The 19714-nt window shown below is 50.0% G+C and overlaps 2 protein-coding genes and 1 long non-coding RNA gene across 4 annotated transcripts in view; 2 read left to right on the forward strand and 1 right to left on the reverse strand.

The window, feature by feature from the left end:
* mettl25 (methyltransferase like 25) lies at nt 1-6999 on the forward strand. Of its 2 annotated transcripts, none has more exons than XM_029851603.1 (11): nt 1-342; nt 502-663; nt 758-1413; nt 1521-1668; nt 3113-3207; nt 3302-3331; nt 3756-3829; nt 4934-5027; nt 5224-5355; nt 5987-6058; nt 6777-6999. In XM_029851603.1, exons 1-11 carry the CDS (start codon nt 126-128, stop codon nt 6891-6893), a joined length of 1797 nt encoding a protein of 598 aa, XP_029707463.1. In that variant the 5' UTR covers nt 1-125; the 3' UTR covers nt 6894-6999. The 2 variants fall into 2 exon arrangements, with proteins under 2 accessions (XP_029707463.1, XP_011611654.2); XM_011613352.2 differs by having other exon boundaries at nt 3-342; nt 5224-5298.
* Nucleotides 3290-19714, reverse strand: part of LOC105417751 (uncharacterized) — a 17341-nt gene continuing 916 nt past the window's right edge. The window contains exons 2-4 of the long non-coding RNA XR_965272.2: nt 9321-9560; nt 8123-8259; nt 3290-4835 (exon numbers count right to left, since the gene is read on the reverse strand). This is a non-coding gene — a long non-coding RNA (uncharacterized lncRNA). The remainder of the gene's footprint in view (nt 4836-8122; nt 8260-9320; nt 9561-19714) is intronic.
* The window catches only part of tmtc2a (transmembrane O-mannosyltransferase targeting cadherins 2a), a 21839-nt gene continuing 10545 nt past the window's right edge, over nt 8421-19714 (forward strand). Inside the window, exons 1-2 of the mRNA XM_011613351.2 lie at nt 8421-8759; nt 16332-16920. Coding sequence (XP_011611653.2) covers nt 8677-8759; nt 16332-16920 — 672 coding nt within the window. The 5' untranslated portion in view covers nt 8421-8676. The remainder of the gene's footprint in view (nt 8760-16331; nt 16921-19714) is intronic.

Below are 19714 nucleotides of genomic sequence, written 5' to 3' on the forward strand. Positions count from 1 at the left end.
TTGAAATAACGAGGAAAGCGGTCGGCGTAAACTTATCGAATATTATTTTTGATTGCTCCTGTCTGAAGCCATATCGCCAGTGGGTTACATGCTAAAATCAGCTCCCCTTAATAAAGCTTTTTAATATGCTACCGTCTCCGCTCAGCCTGTCAGAAATCCATCGCCGGATAGATGAAGTTAAGCGCTTTCTGTCTATAACTCTGAGTATTGCCAACGCTCACACTGTCGAATTTTATACTCACGACGTTTGGAGCCGCTTTATGGCCGTAGAGCCTCAGGAAGTCCTGCGTGCAGTCAGCTCACACAATGACCGACAGAGGGCGCCAGAACACAAAACAAAAGGTAATTAGAATTACTGACAAAATAACACCGGCACAACGAGGAATAAAACTTTTCCAAACGAACAAGAGCATGGTTCCTTAAATATGCAACACACAGTAATGCTGAATATGCTCCTAATTATTTTGTGTCATCATCATTTCCCCCTGTTTCTTTAAAAAGAGAACTTGGCAACCACATTTGGTTTTTGCAATGACACGAACCGACTGGTGGATGCCCAGGAACTGTTGCAGGCCGCCACCACCCACTCCCTGCCTGGCCTCCAAGTGTGCATGAGCAGGGACGAGCTGCTGCTGGCACTGCGAGGGAAGACGGGGGACGCAGGTAAGGAGGATCTGGCCTTGTTCATGCCTTGGTGTCACACTGAGAGGAAAGGGTCAAGGGTCATTTGGGAAACGGCATGTTCTGTCTAACTCAGGTGCTGAGCTGGTGCCAGATGAGTTCATGAACTCAAAGAAATCTCACGAGGTCCAGTCCATGTCTGAGGTGGTGGCCGGTCTAGCCCAGCGCTGCGGGGTCAAACAGGTGATCGACGTGGGTTCAGGAAAGGGCTACCTGAGCTCCTTCCTGTCTCTGCAGTACGGCCTCCGGGTCTACGGGATCGATTCCTCCACCACCAACACCCACGGGGCCCAGGAGAGGAACAGGAAACTGAAGAGGTTCTCCCGGGCGTACCAGAAACGCAACAAAGCAGCGTGGGCAGAGAGCGATGCCGCGCAGGCACGCCAGCAAGAGTCAGCTGGAATAAACCCCGAGGAGGCTTCTCATGGCGGCGAGGGAGGAGTTCTGTCACAGGAGGAGGGGGCGATAAGTGGCTTTACAGATGTCGGCCCAGAGGCTGCAAACTCGGAAAGAGAGGATTTTTTCCTGCATGCCCTCTCGGAGGACCTGGTTCAGAACGCAACTCCCAGACTTCCCCCCAGCCAGCTGGGCGCAGAGGAGAAGGAGCGGAGGAAGAGGGAGAACCTGGAGAGGAAGGCCCAGAACCAGGCCGCCCCCAGCGCCGTCTTTTCCCCCCTCACGTCTCACGTTACCGCCGAAACGGAGCTCGGCGAGCTCATCCAGGAGCTGGAGGTAGGACGGCAGCTGCCCGGCCCGCGGCCCGTCGCCATCGATAAATTCCACCATCGATCCGCGGCGCCGTCTCATTCCTCTCCCTGCACGCTGTCTCCCGTTTCCAGGAAGCGGTCATGGTTGGGCTGCACACGTGCGGAGACTTGGCGCCCAGCACCCTGCGGATGTTTGTGGCCAAGCCGGAGCTGGCTGCAGTCTGCAGCGTGGGCTGCTGCTATCACCTGCTGTCTGAGCAGTTTGGCCCGTCCGGGCAGGGTAACCACGGCAACTCAGGCGCACATTTCATATAAAAGTACACACACCTGTAAAACAACCATGAAAACACTATTTCGAGCTATTTAAAGAACTTTTCTGCTCCGGGTTGCGGGGGCACCAGTTTCAGGGTAGCTCAGATCACCCTCTCTGCTGATCTCTCTGCTCAGAGGGGTTGATGGGTAATGTAGTCCCTCCAGGAACTACCTCTGGGCCTATTAAAATAGCTTTTCTGGCAGTAATTGTGCGTAAATATCAAAAGTACGAGTACTGCATTAATGTACTGTGTCAGCTAGACAGTATAGAACCTCACACTATACTTTATACGCAGTAAATGTGCTCATTCTTCCCACACACCACTGCCTTGTCCACGTTGTCGTCTTCCCATACAAAGGCCCATCAATCTTTATGTCCACCTCTTACAGTAAAACAGTCAAACGTTCCGTCGAGAGTCTGGAAAACGCCGCCAAGTTCCAGTCCTGGAGTTCCAGTTGAGCTCAGGCTGTTTGAGCCATTACGGCTGATTTATGGATTTAAAGGTGTCGGCTCAGAGCTGCTGCTTAGAAGATTCAACAGCTGATTGGTTGGAGGCGCTTGAGTCCACGATGGCGTGACCTTTGACCTTAGCGAGAGGAGGGCCTCCATGTAGCTCACAATTAAAGAATTATATCACAACGCTGGATTGAGAACACTCCATCACACTGCCTGCCCTCTGTTGGGCCCAGTGCAGTCTGGGATTTGGGCCAGCTCTTGCTGCGCATTAGCTCTCCATTAAAGGGAGCTGAAAAGCTTCATTAGCTCGTCCCGGCAAAGCGTTTCCTTAAATTTGTCAAACACACTCGGGCTGCGGTGCGGAACCTTCTGTCTGACGAGCAGCTACTTCCCATGTGACCTCCGGGGCCAGCTCAGGGCTGTGAACAATGCTGGGTGTGTGCTCTGCACTTTAGATGGGGGGGAACGTGGTTCTGACGACCTCTGTCAGCAGGACCCCGGGGCTGCTAAAAGGTTAGCGCGTTTAAGCCGCAGCTGCACGTGTTAGCCTGGCCTGTTTTGACTTCATCCCCCTCTGGACTCGCTGCTCCTTGGCCTCAGTCGCTGAACCTTTTAGAAATGACATGAGCAGGCTGTCAACTGGTTCCAGTCAGTGCGCTCCATTGGGATTCTGTGGGGGAGCATGTGTTGCTAACACTCCATCTGGGTTAGCTTAGCTCCACAGACACATCATTTATCCTTGATTTATCAAACAAATCAGATAATATAAACAATCCTGAGCTTGTTAGGGAGGTGCTGAATGAGGTGGGTCCCCCTCCGTGGGCTAGCATGATGCGCTACCAGGTTTCTGAGAAGGGAGAAGCAGACTTAAGCTAAGGAAAACCATCAAGCAGGTAGAAAATATCTGTACTATTTGGAGTAAAGGCTCTAATTTGCCGTTTGTTGCTGTCATTAGAGTGTTTGCAGGGAGCGTGCGGGTTCCCTCTGAGCCAGTACCTCCGCCAGAATTCCTGCTTCTGTGGCAGGAACGCCAGGATGTCTGCATGCTTGGTGAGTTTTTAACTTCTTTGGTGCGCAGAGAAAACTGCACCGCAGGAGCATCCGCACTTAAAAAACGTCTTTGTCTGTTCCCCTATGAAACCAGGCGCTGGAGCGGGTCTCCCTCGGCCGAGGCGTGAGTACCTTCGCTCTGAACTGGGTCACCACTGGACCCCAGTGGATGAAAACCACCTTTCTGACACCTCCTGGCGTCCTTTTGTTCACCGAGACTCGTTTTCTCCTCAGATCTCGTTCAGCCATGCAATCGACCCGTTTATTCCGCCGTTCTTTCACGCTTATGATTGAACACAGCAGATTTATGGGCAACGCTGAGCTCGGGGGCCCGCGGGCCAGAGCCGATACACAATACCTCCGTCCATTAATGCGGAATGTTTATAAATATTAATGCAATCACCGCAAGATCGATTGCACGTTACAGTCTTGCGTCAGGCTCGGAAAGTGTCAGAAATATTCATCAAATCTTCACGCTGGGGAATTAAAGCTTGTTTATTTCTGGAGCGCGCGGATCGTCCTCAAGCTCTGTCTGACCTCTGCTGTAGATCCAGATGGAGTCCCTGTTCTTCCGGGCCGTTCTTCACGTTATTCTGAGGGAGCGGTACGACTTCGTCAAGAGGTACCAGGCACACACACACACACACACACACACACGTGCGTGCGAACACGACGGGGTCGCTGTTAACAAGCGGAACGTGTCAGTGGCTGTTTGAGGGGGAAAAAAACACCACTGCTCTTCTCACTGAACCAGCAAACCTTTGGTTTCTGGCTTCTTTGAGACGCCAGTGAAGCAAATCCTGCATTTAAACACACACTTACACACACTTTGCAACACACACCTTGGAACGTGGTCTATATAATGACATAATTTGGTGGGGGCGGCGGCGATGGTATGGTATCTGAGTTCAACCCACGAACCCACGTTAAATTGCTGAATGGAGGGATGGACTTTGGGGTTGGCAATCCGTGGCCCGAGGGCCGTTACCGGTACGCAGCTGCATGATTGTTGGTCCGCTCATGATAAACGCTGCCTTTGGAGGCTTGTGGGCTTGTTTGTGCTAATGTGGCAGCATCAATGCTTTCTCGGTGAGCTGTACGGATGTCCTAGTTACGGAATCGTTTCGTCAAACCCTTCAAATTTCCCTCGCGTAGCACCGCAGAGGAAACATAAACAAACATGTCGGGGACTCGGGGAATTAGCGAAACATTTTCCAACTGTTGCAGCCTGACTGAGCCGCGGAACAGCTCTGGAGTCGTTCCCTGACCCGCCGATGAAAGTATTTTTAGTTAGCGGGCAACGGAATCACTCTGAAGTGAGCAGGTGGAAGTAGACGCTTCCAGAAAAGTCATCCTTCTCCTTTAGCTGCCACACTTTCCGATTTTGTGATCAGAGTCCTCCGTTCGCGCCGCGACATTTTCAGACCATTAACGGAACCGTTTTCTGCGCAATGAAAGCAGAAACATAAACACGGGCTCGCCTTTCACCGCTGCGTTCCCGGCGCTCCGGGACCTCCACTCCGACAACTGACATCAGATTAGGATCAAATATCCACGACTTTCCTTGGTGATCCGGCCATCCGTCACCGTCCAGTCTGGCGGAAGTGTTTACAGTTTGGTTCTGGTTGCTAAGGCATGACACAGAAGACAAAGTGAGATTGTAAAAACGAAAGAGTGACGGATTTGTGTGTGTGTGTGTGTGTGTCTGTGTGTGTGTGTTTAACAGTGAGAAGAGAGTTGGAAACGTCTACTCCAAGACCAAATCGTTCGTGGAATATGTCCGTGGAGCCCTGCGCCGGCTGGAGCTGGATGAATCGAAGGTTAAGTGTAGCGGCCTTCTTTTAAAAAGCAAAGGAAAATGTTTCAGGACCCCCAACAAAAAAAAAAACTCCTATGAAGATGTTGCCAGGCAACGGGAGCTGAGGGTGCCTTTAAGAACGTGGATGTTGCGGTTCTGCGTCTCGCGTCACTCACAAATCCGCCATATAAAACTTTTTACTCCGGCTCTTTCCGCAGCTTTCTGACGGGGACATCCAGGGTTACCATGACGCCTACGCGCCGCGTATGGACGAGATGCACGCCTTCAACATGGTGGGACAGCCCGGCGCTGCTCGTAAAAACCAGAAACGTAGCGGCAGTTTGCAGCCGGTTGAGTAAAATCACTGCCAGGATACAGGAAGTGTGGTGGGAAAGAGGCTAAATCTGTCCGCGGTTCAGCTAAGAGCGCCAACTGGAATTTTCTTCCTGATATTAAGCTGTAAAATTCCGTTTTTTTGAGGGTCGACCACCAGCTACTGCAGAAATTCCTCATAGTGGTTTTTAAATGATCTATACTTTGCAGTAACAGTGGTTGGCCGCTAGAGGGCGATGCCGTGTCCCATCAGTCACTTCTTATAGTGTCATTAAAGATGGTTTAAACATTTTAAAACCCAAAGAATTTCCCTTCTATTCTGAAGTAAACGCCACAAATATGCTATTGTGCAGCTGTTTTCATTACAGTGTTCTGCGCAGATTTGCCCTAGCTAGTTAGCTGTTCGCTAACCAGTTGCTCGCCGGTTCGCTAACTTTACTTTACTTAAGAAGCTGCTCCCGCAACTGTTTGACAAGCAGTGTTTTCACCTCCACGGCTAGTTAGCTTGCGTGCTAATGCGCTGTTGCCATGTCGCTCCACAACAGTTACTTATTTTGAACTTTTTAAGAAGAAAATCCTGTGTGAATGGTGCTAATTTTGCCTCATTGCACGAGACTTTAACGATGTTGCCGGTGTCGTCGTCTACAGCTGAAGGTGGCTCTGGCTCCGTGCATCGAAGGTCTCATCCTCCTGGATCGGCTCTGCTACCTACGAGAACAGGTAACACTTTGGGCTGCGCTGCCGACATTTTCCCCTCCTCTGTAGCTAAAATGCTAATCGCCAACCTGAGTCCTGAGAGAACTCTTGAATCAACGTTTCTTCCTTTAGCCAAGCACAACATGCTAATCTTTAGCACAGTCGAGGCTTTTGAATTCAGACGGACTTCCTTCGCGGGGCCGTTTAATCAGCTTTTGGCAGATCTCCCCGAAGGAGTGTGTGTGTGTGTGGGGGGGGCTTGATGGATGGATGTGAACACGATCCATACGACGATAAGTCCGGCCTTAAAGGAGGATGCTGGACGCCTGGCCGGGTTGTTTAGCTTCCGAGAACGAGCCGGGATCGAGCTGCGAGACGTGTACGGAGGTAACGTACACACACCGAGTCGGTGGAGGTGATGTGTGCTGAAGGGGTCAAAGGGTCAAAATCCGCAGCGTGAAATATGCACTGTTGATCAAATGTGCGGGAGTTGGAGAGAATTATGGGATGTCTCCGCGTTCCTTGCGGAGAACTTTGTTCCAGGCGCTTTTCTCAACTGTTTTCTGTTAGTCAGAGGATAAATCCATCAAGGTTCTCCTGACGCCGGATGCTAAATATTAAGACAAACCTCCACTTTGACTGTAATCTTTCAGCATGTTTCCGCATCATAATTGGCCACTAGATGGCGCTCTAACGACCGTACATTTGTGTATCCAACATAAATTCTTTGTCTTATTTGCAGGAACATTTGCCGTTCTGCGCGCTAGTGCAGCTCTTTAACCCTCTGCTGTCACCAAGATGCTACGCTGTCGTTGGGCTGAAGAGCCGTGATGACAGAAATTCGAGCTCGTACACGTGATTGGAACTTTCAGGCCGGGATGATGTCAGAATTTAGACTGTTTAAACTTGATGGATTTTACAGTGTCTGTGAAGGCTTGTCTTTGAATAAAGTTTTAAAATAGAAATGATGTCATCATTCTGCTTTGGTGGTCTTTATTTGTTGAGATTAAAATCCGTAAGTGTTCTGTGGATAAATGCTAATGCTATTGATCAGAAGATGTTAGCTCGCGAGCTAAAAGCTAAACATTAGAAATAGGCTATATGAAGATGGAAACTGCGTGCGCGAACCCGAGGGTCAGGTGACTTGACAGGAAGTGGTCAGGCGAGCGTATCCAACACCTTGGTTCTTCGCCACGATCGGTTTCTCACGCCAGACCTGGGATATGATCCGAGTTCCTGCTGTGGCCTCCTTTGAATTCCTAATTTCCCTGTGATATTTCCTGATCGCAGGCTAAGCGGATGTTAGCGTTGATATTATTGCCAAGGCTGTGCTATTCTGGTGAGGGCCCGGTCCGGCCCCACTCCTCCCAACCGGGATTATCCACTTCCTGTGTGATCTTTATCAGCTGGGCTGAAGAACCAGCAGTTCCGGATCATGTGGAAATTAGAGTTCTGCCCTTTGTGTGGATTTCAGGGAAGAGGAAATCTCTCCACAACACATTAACGAGGTTATGACCAAAGCTAATAGTAGCCATGAAGCTAAAAATGGCTGTTGGCTCCGCCACGTGGCTCCGCCTGATGCTAGTTGTGTCGATGTGGCTAGCATGTCTGCTTCCCACAGTGTGCTGTTCTGACCCGTACCAGACCGGTCGTGTTCGAATTCCCACCCATCTGTTTTTGCAGGGATTAAATGATAGCGGGGAGGCTAAACATGCTAATTAGAGCGCCTTGCTCACGGGCTGCGCGGAGAGCAAACCCAAGCAGCCGAGAGCGCTGGCGTAAAGCACAGGGCCATTATGGTGACGGCTCCATTCATCAACCAGGAGTTTGGACACAATTCAAGTAAAATATGCAGCGTTTCGCCGGCGGAGCTAAACACAGTCGGGAGGCTAAACGTGGCTAAACAGACACGACAGGAAAAGCAGCAATGATGCATCTGTGGACGATTTTTCTAAGAGTTTAAACTTCTTCGCAGCATCCGCTGCTGCTATCCAGGACTCTCGGCTGTTTATGCGCTAGCAGCTAGCATTCATTCTGCAGTGGCTAATCAGTCACGGCGTGCCAACGCTCCTCCACTGATGTGTTTACCTTTGTCGGCCCCCGGGGCTGTTTGCATCCTCAGCGGGAATATTTTCACCTCTTTTCCAGTTAAATCCTCCATCGCCGGTGACATGTGTGAGGTGGGGAAGCCATTTCTTTTTTTGGGGGGAGGGCAATGCTGGGTTCTGAAAGAGAAAATGAAAGAGTAATAGAAGAGGACCAGAAACATTATTTAATCACCCAGCCGTTGCGTTCGGAGGCATTTTTAAGGGCCTGATTCCAGTCTCGCCTCCTGTGTGACGCCGGGGCTCACTGCGCATGCGCCGCCTCGGAGGCAAAACCGCACGCGTCTCGCCGCGCCGCTCTCTCCGCGCCCGGACGGAGAGACGCGCACACCGCGGACGCCGCTTCACCCCCCCTGACCTCGCCGCTGCGGGGGGAGGCAAAAATGGCCAACTTTGACTCACTTCTCCTGTCGCGAGAGTCTCCGCGGGCCGAGCGGCTGAATTTGACCGGTCAAAGCGGCGATAAGAGTCCGATTTGAGGGAGCGGAGCGCGGCCAGGTTGGATCCCCGGATGGTCCCCTGATCCCGGGGGGAGAGATGATCGCGGAGCTGCTGTGCACCGCTGCGGCCGCGGCTCTTTATCTGAACACGCTGGACGCGGATTTCTGCTACGATGACAGGTAGGATGGATGGATGGGGGGGGGGGGCAGGTGCTTTTAATAACTCCAGCTTTAAATTTATTTTTTATTCTGCCCTTACATGTGGAATTATGAGAGTAAAGAAACACCAAAGTGAGTGAAACGCCCCCCCCCCCCCCCAGATGCAAAACATTGTTTGCACAAGTTTGCACAAAATTCACCTTAGATGGATTTTAGCTGTCATTTGACATCAATTTTGCCCTGAAAATCTGGAACAAGATGTGAACTATGAGGCAGTTTGCAGGTTATTGTGTTGGAATTACGTCCTTGTTGCGTTTGTTTGTCACAGATTAACAGTTTTACTGAAATCTGCCCTCGTTACTCTTGTTTTTCATGCCAGATGTCTTGAATTTGCTAAATTTAGCATGTCCAGGTAGCTAATTTTTTTCATATTGTCATGGAAGGTGGGTAAATTAAGCATCTGGGACTGGCTGGCCTCTTTAATTGAAATAGCATTTTTGGAGCTAATGTTAGCCTCTCGCAACAGGACAGCCGGTGCTAAACAGAACAGGTTTCTGTAGCGGGTCCCCCTCCTGTCCTCACCTCTTGACGCCCCTCGAGGTTAAAGATCCCAACTTTTCAGAGCTTCGGGCATCGGGCATCAGAGCGACGCCCGCCGGCTCTGGTTCCGTCCCTCCGCGCTGACCTTTGCTGCTCCTTCATCACACGGCGTTCTCTCTAGGGGTCAGGCCTCGCACGGCCCTGGCCCGATCCCTCGGGGAGTTGGACAGAGTTCGGAGGACAAGGTTGAGACGGATGGACGCGGAGGAGGGTTGGTTCCATCTGCTCAGGAGAGAGAAAAGATGGCCTCTTTAGCTATGAACCTACATCCAAGGTTGACCTTATCTAAGGTTCCATCAAATCCTGGTTGGCTGTCGCATGTAGCTGTTAGCATGGACGGCGAGCCGGATAATAAATTCCTCTGTCCTTTGTTTTGAGTTGTTGAAACACTCCGCCGTAGCTGAAATCACAATTTCACCGCTTGTTCTTTGTTAGCTTTGTGTACAACCTACAAAGTTGCTAACGCGTAAATGTCGCAGGTCCAAGCGTCCGCAAAGAACTTTTAATCGTAGTAAAGAACCTGGATGATACATCACCTTTGTGTTAGCGATAGCATATGGCTAAGTTAGTTTATATCAGGTTGTGATGGCTGTTTGGAAGGAAGACAATTGTACATTTACAGTAGCTCAATCTAAGCTAAGCTACTGGCTCTATGGCACAAGAGTGAAATTAAATCCTAAGAATTTTAGATACTCCACCGAAGAAGGCACAACGTGGCTCAGGTGTGATGGAAGAATGTCACATTGAAGCTAGTTTACAGAGCTACAGATAAACGTTTTAGCGAGGTATGCTACATGTTTTACATGTAGCTGACAACTTCTGAGGGACGATGATGTCGGATCAAAAACAGATGCGAGACAGAAAAGTTTTAGCTACATACGAGCATATTGTTTTTCTTCTTGGCTTCTCAGGTGCCACAACTTTCTCGCCTGGCGGATGCCGCCCGTGCTAGCTTTACCTCTAGCGGCGTTGCCTTACACTGAGGAGCTGAGGAACCTCGAGGTGGCTCTCGCAAACATCTCCCGGCAGTTGGGGCACAGCCCAAGACCAGAACCTGAGCCGCAGGTCGCTAGCAGCTACCTACTGATAGCTTTCTGTAATCAATAGCATCAGGTATCGCGTGTCAGCGGCGGGGTCCAGAACAGCTGCCGGGAACCAAAAATCTGACGCAGTTTCTGCTGCACTTGACAAGAGCGGAGAAGCGATTTCACGCTGCTCCAGAGAACCTGAGAGGGTCCGGTCTTTGCGTGTGGAGACGGCGTTTGTTTCGCACGTGTCCTGACAGCTGTTAGGGCTATAAGCTAGCAAAAAGACCAGAGAGAGATTTGGCTAATCAAAGGCCATGACATTCATTAAGTCAGTTCACAAATGTTGACAATAAAACGGCAAAGGAAGGCTAACTATGTCCCTAAGCTAACTAGTTTGAGTAATGTGTTGCTTAAAAGCTAAAATATATGTTATCAGGCCCTAGAACATTCATGCCCTGTAGCCTCATGCGATTGGGGAGAAAATATAATACTTTAAGAAATTAGTGCCACATACTTAATAAAACCATCTCAGCTAAGCACCCGCGGCTAGCAGTTCCTGTAAAATATGTTAATATGCAAAACATTTTCAGCATCGGTCCCAGGTACCTGCTGCGTGTGGTGGAAAACCGGCTCCTGCTTCTCACCTCGTAAAAACCTGGAAGCAGGACACGGAGAGGGAGTCGCTTTTACGGCTCCGGGGATTTAGCGTTTTTTGGAAAGATCGCATGTTAGCTCCAGGGTGCAATTAGCTTGTTTGGCGTTATCCTGTATCATAGACGGATTCGGATTTTCCTGCTTCTTTCTGATAAAAGCTTCTTTAATTGCAGGGTAATAGAAGATATTTTGACGTTAAAAAAAGAGGGAATCGGGAAAGGTTCCGCGCTGGGAAAGCAATCGTACATTCTGTTTTCATCTTATGGTTCCACCTTATTTTGGGGAGTATTTCCAACCCCTGCGTTGCCAGTTCATGCTTTGGCTCTCTGGGAAGCAGCTCATCAGGATTTGGACCCATAAATCACATCATTCCTCAAGCTAACTATCCTTCATCTGCTACGGAGAGGCAGGAAACGTTTAAGCTAATTTGCTCTTTTTGATGGACGGCCCCTTTAGTTGTTGCTCAATAGTCCGCTGGCTCGTCTCACGGAGAGTCAATTTCTTCTTTTTTTTCTAAAAAAAAAAAAAAAAAGGTTGTCCGGTTTGCGTCCTAACACAAGTTGGGACAACATCATCATTCCTTTTTTTGGGCTTCCGCTAGGTGACACGCTGCCTAGCCGCAGACATTTTAGCCTAAAGCTAAATCTACATCCAGACAGTCCATTCCAGATCTGATTGGCTGCAGTTTTTCTGCTGGGACCATCAGCAGATAATTACTTAAAGTGCTGTCGGTGCAGGAAACATGTCATGTGACAGTCCCGAAGCGCGCAAAGTATGCTAATTTGAGAGGTTAAAAGAAACTGGAGTTGTCAACGTCAGTGGGTTCTCTCTTTAATGACTACCTCCTTGACAGTAAATACAAAACCACCAGCAGGAGCTGGCACTAGCTTAGCACAACAAATGGAAAACACCTAAAACAGCTAGCCCAGGTTCGTCCAAAGGAAATATGCTAATTGCCAACTTAAAAGTTATTGCGTCGCACTCGTACTCTGGTTTGTTTCAGTTTTCTAAAAACAAATAATAGCGGAGCCTAGCTTAACAGAAATTTGAAGCATAGCTCCTTGGCAGGCTAACAAATAGCTAAATATCCAAAGGTAGTAAAAATATGGGATTTTTATTTAACAGCGCGCGTCTGGTTTGTTTAATTTATGCAAAAAGGGAAATCTAAAATGATTGCTGGGGATTAAAGTAACAGGCCACCAGTGAGCTAGCATGGCTTTGTCCAAAGCTAATATGCTTGTCGCCAACTTTAAAACTCTAAAACTGTCTGGTTTGTTTCTGTCCATCTCTAAACAGAAAGGTAACTTTTTAACTTTTCTACATTATGCTAGCGTAGCTTTATTTCCAAGAAAGGACATATGAAAGGAAATAAGGCTGATGGCTTTAAATTCTATGTGTGTTTTGTTTAATTTATGTCAAAAAGTGTAACAAATGACAGCTTTGTTAACAGGTCCTTGAGGTTTTTATGTTATGCTTAGTTTTCTGGCAAGCTAGCGGCGGGGGGAAGCGTTCAGTTCTTGTCCATCAGCGCTTAATATTCCTGTGATATATGTGCGGCGTATTGAATCTCGTTTGTAATCCGCTCGAGCGTATGAAGCGACGGCCTTCCCGGATGACATCATGTCTGCTTGTCCCCGTGGTCCATCTTAGAGGGAAATATGGTACTTTTATGGCGTTACACGATGCCTTTTACGGCTTCGTAATGGAGTTTCCTGCAGCGGTTTAAAGGGGCTGGTGTATCTATGAACCTCGCTGGTAGCTTGAGTTTTATTAAATATACAGTGTCCCACATATTTCATGATTCAAAGGACTCTTTAGATGTTCCAGGGCGTAGCTTAAGTTAGTAAAACTAAGCTAATGTAGGTGCCTGCTAATCAGACCCGGGGAGGAACCACGTGTGTTTACCTTTTTGCTAAAAGGGCGGCAAAAAAGGATAAAAGAAGTCAATAAAATGAGTTGCTCGTGATGCGTTCAGGGCTACTATTGTAGGTCACCATCCCAGCACTTTGAAAACACTTGAAGTAGAGGGTAGGAGGAAGGAAAGGGGGGGGGCGGGAAAATCAGCTTCTGCGCTGATAATTAAGCTACCATGCTGCTTGGAAGTGTACTGGTAACCATAGCAACCCCAGCAGGATATTCAAAGAGTAAAATGTGCTCTTAATCTGAATCCGTGCAACCAAAAATCCGACGCTATTGTGCCACTTCTGCTAATTTTGCAGTTTAATTGTTTTTAATTTGGTTAAAATAATTTATTTTCCGCACAGCTAGCCCGTTAGCTTACTAGGTTAACTAAACTCAGACCATGACCCCACATGAGCAGTGTTTCTCATTGTGGTATTCGGAGATTTAAAAAAAAAAAAATAGGACAAAACATCTCCCTCCGCGCCTACATTAGCATAAAAATGTCAATCTGCGGCAGGAACGTGGGTTGCAGAAGCATCTGTCTGGTAATTTAAAATCATATTTGCAGCCCACACGTTAGCATAATAAGAGCATTCTTTAATTAGGCAGCACGTTTATCGCCGCGGATGCATGCGGCGCCGTGTGGACTGAGTCCGTGTGCTCTTTTCAATCCCCGGGGGAGCTTTAGCCGAGGAGGCTAACGCATTCGTTTTATTAGTCATTGATTTCCTGCGGTCTTTCCTCTGGAGGCGCAAGATCCATCACAGCGTTTTCACCGACGCCATCGCTCAGGGAGAAGCGCCTCGGCGGGCAGGGGCACTTTATTTTGGCTGACGTGGCAAAGGCGGATTTTGTGGAAGCAGCTAACAGGAAGTGAGCGATCGCTAACTCAGACGGGAGGTAAAAGTCTCCAATCGATCCGCTGAAAAATAATACGTCTGATGTTTGAGAACCAGCGAATTGGTTAGCTTCGATTTAGCCCGGTGTCCAACAATTCTTGTTCCGGCCTATGAATCCGGTCTGGGACGTTCCCACCGACACCCTGGCCAGCGCTGGCACCAGTACGGGCCAGAGGCTGGTTGGTCCCGCTCAGGCTATTGTTGCACCGCTGAGGTAAACAAACCCTCTAACCCTCAGATCTAAAACAGATTAAAGAGGTCAATGTTGGTACGTTTCTGCTTCATTTTCATCCCCGACCGACTGTGTTTCATGCTAACGCCACGCTAGTTTCCTGTAGGTCACATATGGTTTCGTGCATGAGCTAGCGTCCTCGAGAGCCCACTTACACGCTGCAGCCTGTAATGGGATTAGCGCTTGATCCCTGACCTCCCTGCATCTTTCAGAAACTGCACACGCTTAATGATCGCTTGCTAATCCAGTTAGCATCGGTGGCGATCCAGGCCCTCGACGTGCGTTTTTAGCGAACTTGTGACAGATTTTTTTTGGCCAATCAATCCTTCTGTGTCGCGGATTCTGTGATACAAACCGTGAAATGTATTAGCTAATTTTGTGGCTGTCAGACCGATTTTATTTTACTGATTTAAACTCATCTATTATGTGTTGATAAAGGTGGCAGCTGTGTCATCACGCCGCTCCGCCTACACGTTAGCTTCATGGTAGCTACCGTTTTATCAGCAGCGCCACCCATCATGACATTAGCAACGCCCGCCACCCAGAGATGGCTATCATAAAGGATTTGCATCGATCTCCCTAGCAACCGGGTATCTAGGCTGATGGCATCAGCTCTCTTGGACTCTGTCATGATCCAATACACAGTTTCATCCAGTCTCGCTAGAACTAGCTAAATGTCTGAGTTCTGGGCTGTGAGGGTTCTCCATGTCTCGTCCTCCTTCAGGGACATAGGAAACACTATATTTGTGAGGACCCCGGTGTGCGTCAGTCCTCTGATTGATGGTTGGTTGAAGGGAAGACACGTGATGGACAAAAAGAGACATTCAAAGATGTGTCCCAGCGGGCGCTAACGAGCTCAACCGCGAGTGTGAGAGCGGCCGTCCCCCTAGCCTGTCGGCCCCCGCGTACAGCGGCGGAATACAAAACAGCCCGACTGCCGCCGTGCGCTTGAAACCCCCAAACCTTTGTTCCCGTGATGGCGTCACATGCAGAGGGGGAGGGGCCGCGGGGGGGGGCAGTTGTTGCTGATTTGAATATTTCAATTATTTATGACCAGCCAGTGTTGGGATCTGAGCCCCCATCCGCCGGAGCCCTGATTTGATTCGCTCTTCAAAGAAGTGGAAAAACCCACGCCGCGGCGGCTGTCGGTGGACGCGACCGTCTCTTGGAAGTGAGACGGATTTGTCCTCCCCAGACGCTCATGAATCCATGAAACCTTCGCTGGTTTATCCCCAGTCCTCCCACTGTCACATTAGCGTGCCTGCAAAAGCTTTTAGGAACAAAAGCTGGCTGTTGGAGGTGGAGTGGGGAGGGGGGGTTGATCTACAGGGTCTTTCCAAATATTGGCTGTAGGGGGGGTATTGGGGGGGGGTCTCACGGTTGGAGAACAATCCAGGGAAGCCGAGGAATTTACGATGTAGCTCCGCTGCTGACAGAGGAGGAGGAACGCTGACGGGACGGATCAACATGTAGAGCGATTTATCGCCCGACTCCAGGCTGTTTCGTGTTCTACACCGTCGTCGCCATGAATGTGGCGTCCCCAGACAAGGGAAGGCCGCGCCGCCGCTGCGTTTCTCTGTCTTGAGGCGACCAAGTCAAAGACCCTCTAAAGATGCTAATGATGACAATAAGGGACTACTTTTTGCCTTCTCAGGGTTAGGGTTCTCAGGGTTACACCGTGGACAGGTCACCATCACGCACACATTTGTCTCTGGGCTAGCAAGGCTGCGCTACAATGGAACGTTTTCGCTAGCCGTGCTAACTGCTGTGGGCGCCGCAACGCCGCTAATTGCTACAGATACTGAGCAAACATGACTCAGCTAAACCCGACTTCCTTCCTCAGGTGTAAAGAATATTTCTTTCCCTTCACACTGACGTAGCCTGGATGCTAAGATCAAAGCCTTCAGAAATGCTTTGATTGTGGTAGCAGAGCCTGGGAAACGCCGGCGTCGCCCCCGTTACCTTCCTCTGGCTTTGTTCTGTTAGCTTTCTCACTGGCGACTTTCTCAAGAGACAGGAAAGCAACATTTCCCCAGTTCAACACCTCGCATCATCGGGTTGGGGGGGGGGGGGGGGGTTGCGGCGCTCGTCTGCAGTCGCTACACAGCAGCTTCCCTTCATCACGTTAGCCCCCGCGGTGACCCTGTTGAGTGTACAACAACGCAGCTCGTGCTTCCCTTTAATGATCGGCCTAATTAGGAGCCTCAGCGGCCCCACTGGGGGTGTGAAACCACCTGGCTGTGTGTGTTTGTCTAATTATTTGTTGTGTTCTTCACAGTCGCGCCATCAAGACCAACCAGGATCTTCTCCCAGAGACGCCGTGGACCAACATCCTGTTCGATGACTTCTGGGGCACCCTGCTGACCCACAGCGGCAGCCACAAGTCCTTCCGCCCCCTCTGCACCCTCTCCTTCCGCCTCAACTACGCTGTGCACGGCCTGCGCCCGTGGGGTTACCACCTGCTCAACGTGGCCCTCCACGTACTGGTCACAGCCCTCTTCACAGCCTTCACCCGCCCCCTGCTGGGCCGAGGACCCTGGAGCCTGCTGGCGGGCCTCCTCTTCGCCTCGCACCCCATCCACACGGAGGCGGTGGCCGGCGTGGTGGGACGGGCGGACGTGGGTGCGGCCGCGTTCTTCCTGCTGTCTCTTTTCTGCTACGCAAGACACTGCCGTCTCCGCAGGGACACCCGAACCAGGGTGGTCGGCCGGCGCTGGGCCTGGATGCTGGGTGGGCTGGGGTGCGCTGCAGCTAGCATGCTGTGGAAGGAGCAGGGGGTGACGGTGCTGGCCGTGTCCGCCGTCTACGACCTGTTTGTGTTCCAAAGACTCCGCCTCACCCAGGTGTTCGCCCTTCTGCTGGGAAAGGTAAAGGAGCGGGTGGGCGGGGCTTCTAGAACATGTGGGATTTGAGCTAGTTAGCTATCTAGCTAGTTAAAGCATAATATTTGCTGCAAATGGACCATGTTTAGGTACTTGTTAATGGTATTGTGAGGACATTTTGGGGGTCCGTTGGGGGCCATTCCAGAGAGGAGCGGCACGCCTCCTCACCCTTGAATTGACTTTAGTGTGTGAGCTCTTCCCAAAGGTTTGTTTTTAACCAGAGTCTCGTAAAGGAAGCCGATTATCGGCCCCGGTCAGTCGTCGTCCGCTAAACAGGAAGGAGGTTTGTGCAGTTTTCCACTTCCTGTCTTCTTCCTCTGCTGCAGTAAATAGATCCACACTAATGTGAGGAAATGTAGATCTCAGCTGCACTGAGCATGTGTGTGAAGAACTTTCCGAAAGGTTAGCGCCTACTAAGCCGCATTTGCCCAACAGCCAGCACAGAACCTGGATGCTCGATGCGACTTCTCTCTTTAAGGTCCTCGTTCCATTAGCGAAATGGCTCCTTAGCACCGTGATGGGCCTCATAAAAGACATAAGTGAGGTAATAAAAGGCCCCCTTGAGCTAACAAAGGGAGGCGTTAGCTTACCTGCAGCCTCTCAGAGAAGAGGAGGTGCCATCGTTGCGTTATTATCAGGCCTCCGTCTCTGCCCCAGACACAATAGCTGCCCCTGCATTCGGCTCTTTTATTGACCCTGTGTCCTCCTGTCCTGCCCCCCCATCAGGGGGGAGCTGGTTATGAGTCGGGGCCTTTAGCGGGGCAGCAGCATTGTCGGCTGCTCTCCTCTCACTTCCTCCTCTTTATCTCTATAAAGCGCTTAAAGCACTTTACAAACGCTGACGTGGACTTTATTCAGACCTGAGACGTTTCTGGGACGTTTTTCAGTCCTTCCTGATTCCACAATGAGGAAAATGTAAATTGGTGGATGATTTTTCAGCCCAAACTCCATTTCCTCCTCCTGTTAACTCCCCCGAGCTGAGACGAGATTCACGGTGAGGCAGGGTGGGACGGAGGGGGAGCGGAGCAGTGACGGATGGAGACAAAGGAAGGTGTGGCGTCGTCGCGGCAGCCCGGCGTTGTGGAACGCAGCTTGACGTCTTTGTTCTGGCTGGGAGTGAAACTGCCGACGATTACAGGCAGTAGCTGGGGCCTCGAGAACTCCGGGACGTGAGCCATTAGCTTGGGTGCTGGATGGGTTCAGTCTGGTGGTTTCCCCTTTTATTCTTTCTTTCTTCCTTTTGTTCTTGGTTTGATTCTTAACCTAATCTGCCTTTGGTTCTTTGATCTTTCCTTATGGGGCGCATAAAAATCAGGGAACTTCCGCTGCTGATGTAAAATGATTACAGGTGAGGGATCGTGGAGAAACGGCAATCCGGCTCAGTTTATATATGTTGGTGGGGGGCGGAGCCAATGAGACGTAGGCATAAGACACAATCACACAGGTGGGAGACAGGAAGAGGACTCCAGACAATCATCATTCAACAGTTGAGCTGAGACTTTCTGTGTCCTCTGTTGCTGCCAGTTTGTCCTGACTTGGCGTCCCCCCTCAATGTCTCCAGCCCGGCCCGTTCTGCCTGCGGCGGGGGCATCTCCCCGTGTGTTCCTGGCGCCGACCCTGACAGAACGATTTGTTCTGGTGAGGCAGCATCGGCCGTGTTTTCTGCTGTTTATCGCAGTCGCCAAACAACCCCAAGACGTCTCAGCGCTGCTCTGGGTTGGCACCGGCCCACCACTGAGAGCTGGGGGGAAGGTGGCGGAGCCAGCGGTGAGGTTATGTTGGACTGGGAACTCAAACGGGGGTTTCGTCTGGATGAAAATCAGACTTTAAATCATTTGAACAATGGCTCTTTATGCGAGTCCAGTTTCATCCTGGGGACGTACGTGTGACATAAGTGGGTGTAAAACCAGCATTTCTAATCTTTCAAGGATGTTTCACTGGTTCCAGGAGATTTTACTCACATTAAGTACAAACGAACGATGCTACTGGGGTAAATGGCCCAATATAACTAGGGCAGTTATATTAGCATTTCGGTGCCGCCAACACTGTTGTACTAGCGTCAATGTGCCATTAAACCAGTACATTTAACATCTATGCTCTTGTCTCCTCAAAGGAAAAGTTTGGGAGCAAAGTCGAACCTGTTTTGAGTACAAAAATGGGCTAACTGAGGGCAATGCTAATCAAGCAAACGTCAGACTAGCATCCCTGCCTTTCTCTGCAGGGAACTCTTTGATTGTCATGTCGACATCGCTCACAGTCCCACTTTGATCTTGTTGCAATGCGAGGCTTTAACCTATGACTAGCGTCCGCGGAGCCAGCCGCGGGCTAATTAGGTCGCTCCATCAAAGTCAAGCCTTTCAATGCCCACCACGCTGCCGCTGTCCGCCGTCGGCTGCGTCGCGCCAAGTCAGCAGTATCCAGAAGACATTAACAAGCTGTTAAAGGAACTGGACGGATGCCTTGCCGTCCCTTTCATCGCAGTTTAGTGCAGCGCTGCTAATGCATCAAATATGAGCGTAGCATGTCCCAAGACTGGGGAGGCCTTTCCACATAACTGTCAGTGGGAAAGATACATTTAAAAAGAGCAGTTGGCCATTAAATGTTGTAGCTGGCACGAGCCTGTCAAATTGTTTAGTCTATACTTTTGCTAAAAATCGGAGCAATCATGACCTCAGCGTTTCAAAAAAGGCAGTTTAATTTAATTTAAATTTCTGCGTCATCGATCCGAAACACGATCCGCCCGAGGTGGGGAGAGTTACAGGTCACCCGGATTGGACGT

Source organism: Takifugu rubripes, chromosome 18, assembly GCF_901000725.2.
Source record: "Takifugu rubripes chromosome 18, fTakRub1.2, whole genome shotgun sequence".
In the NCBI taxonomy this organism is placed as follows: Eukaryota; Metazoa; Chordata; class Actinopteri; order Tetraodontiformes; family Tetraodontidae; genus Takifugu; species Takifugu rubripes.

What these genes read in the sequence shown, in the direction of transcription:
- mettl25 (XM_029851603.1), top strand. Translation starts at nt 126, where the DNA reads ATGCTACCGTCTCCGCTCAGCCTGTCAGAAATCCATCGCCGGATAGAT. An exon ending in GCCAGAACACAAAACAAAAG is followed by an intron (nt 343 to 501) that starts GTAATTAGAATT and finishes TTCTTTAAAAAG; the next exon opens with AGAACTTGGCAACCACATTT. An exon ending in CGGTACGACTTCGTCAAGAG is followed by an intron (nt 3,830 to 4,933) that starts GTACCAGGCACA and finishes TGTGTTTAACAG; the next exon opens with TGAGAAGAGAGTTGGAAACG.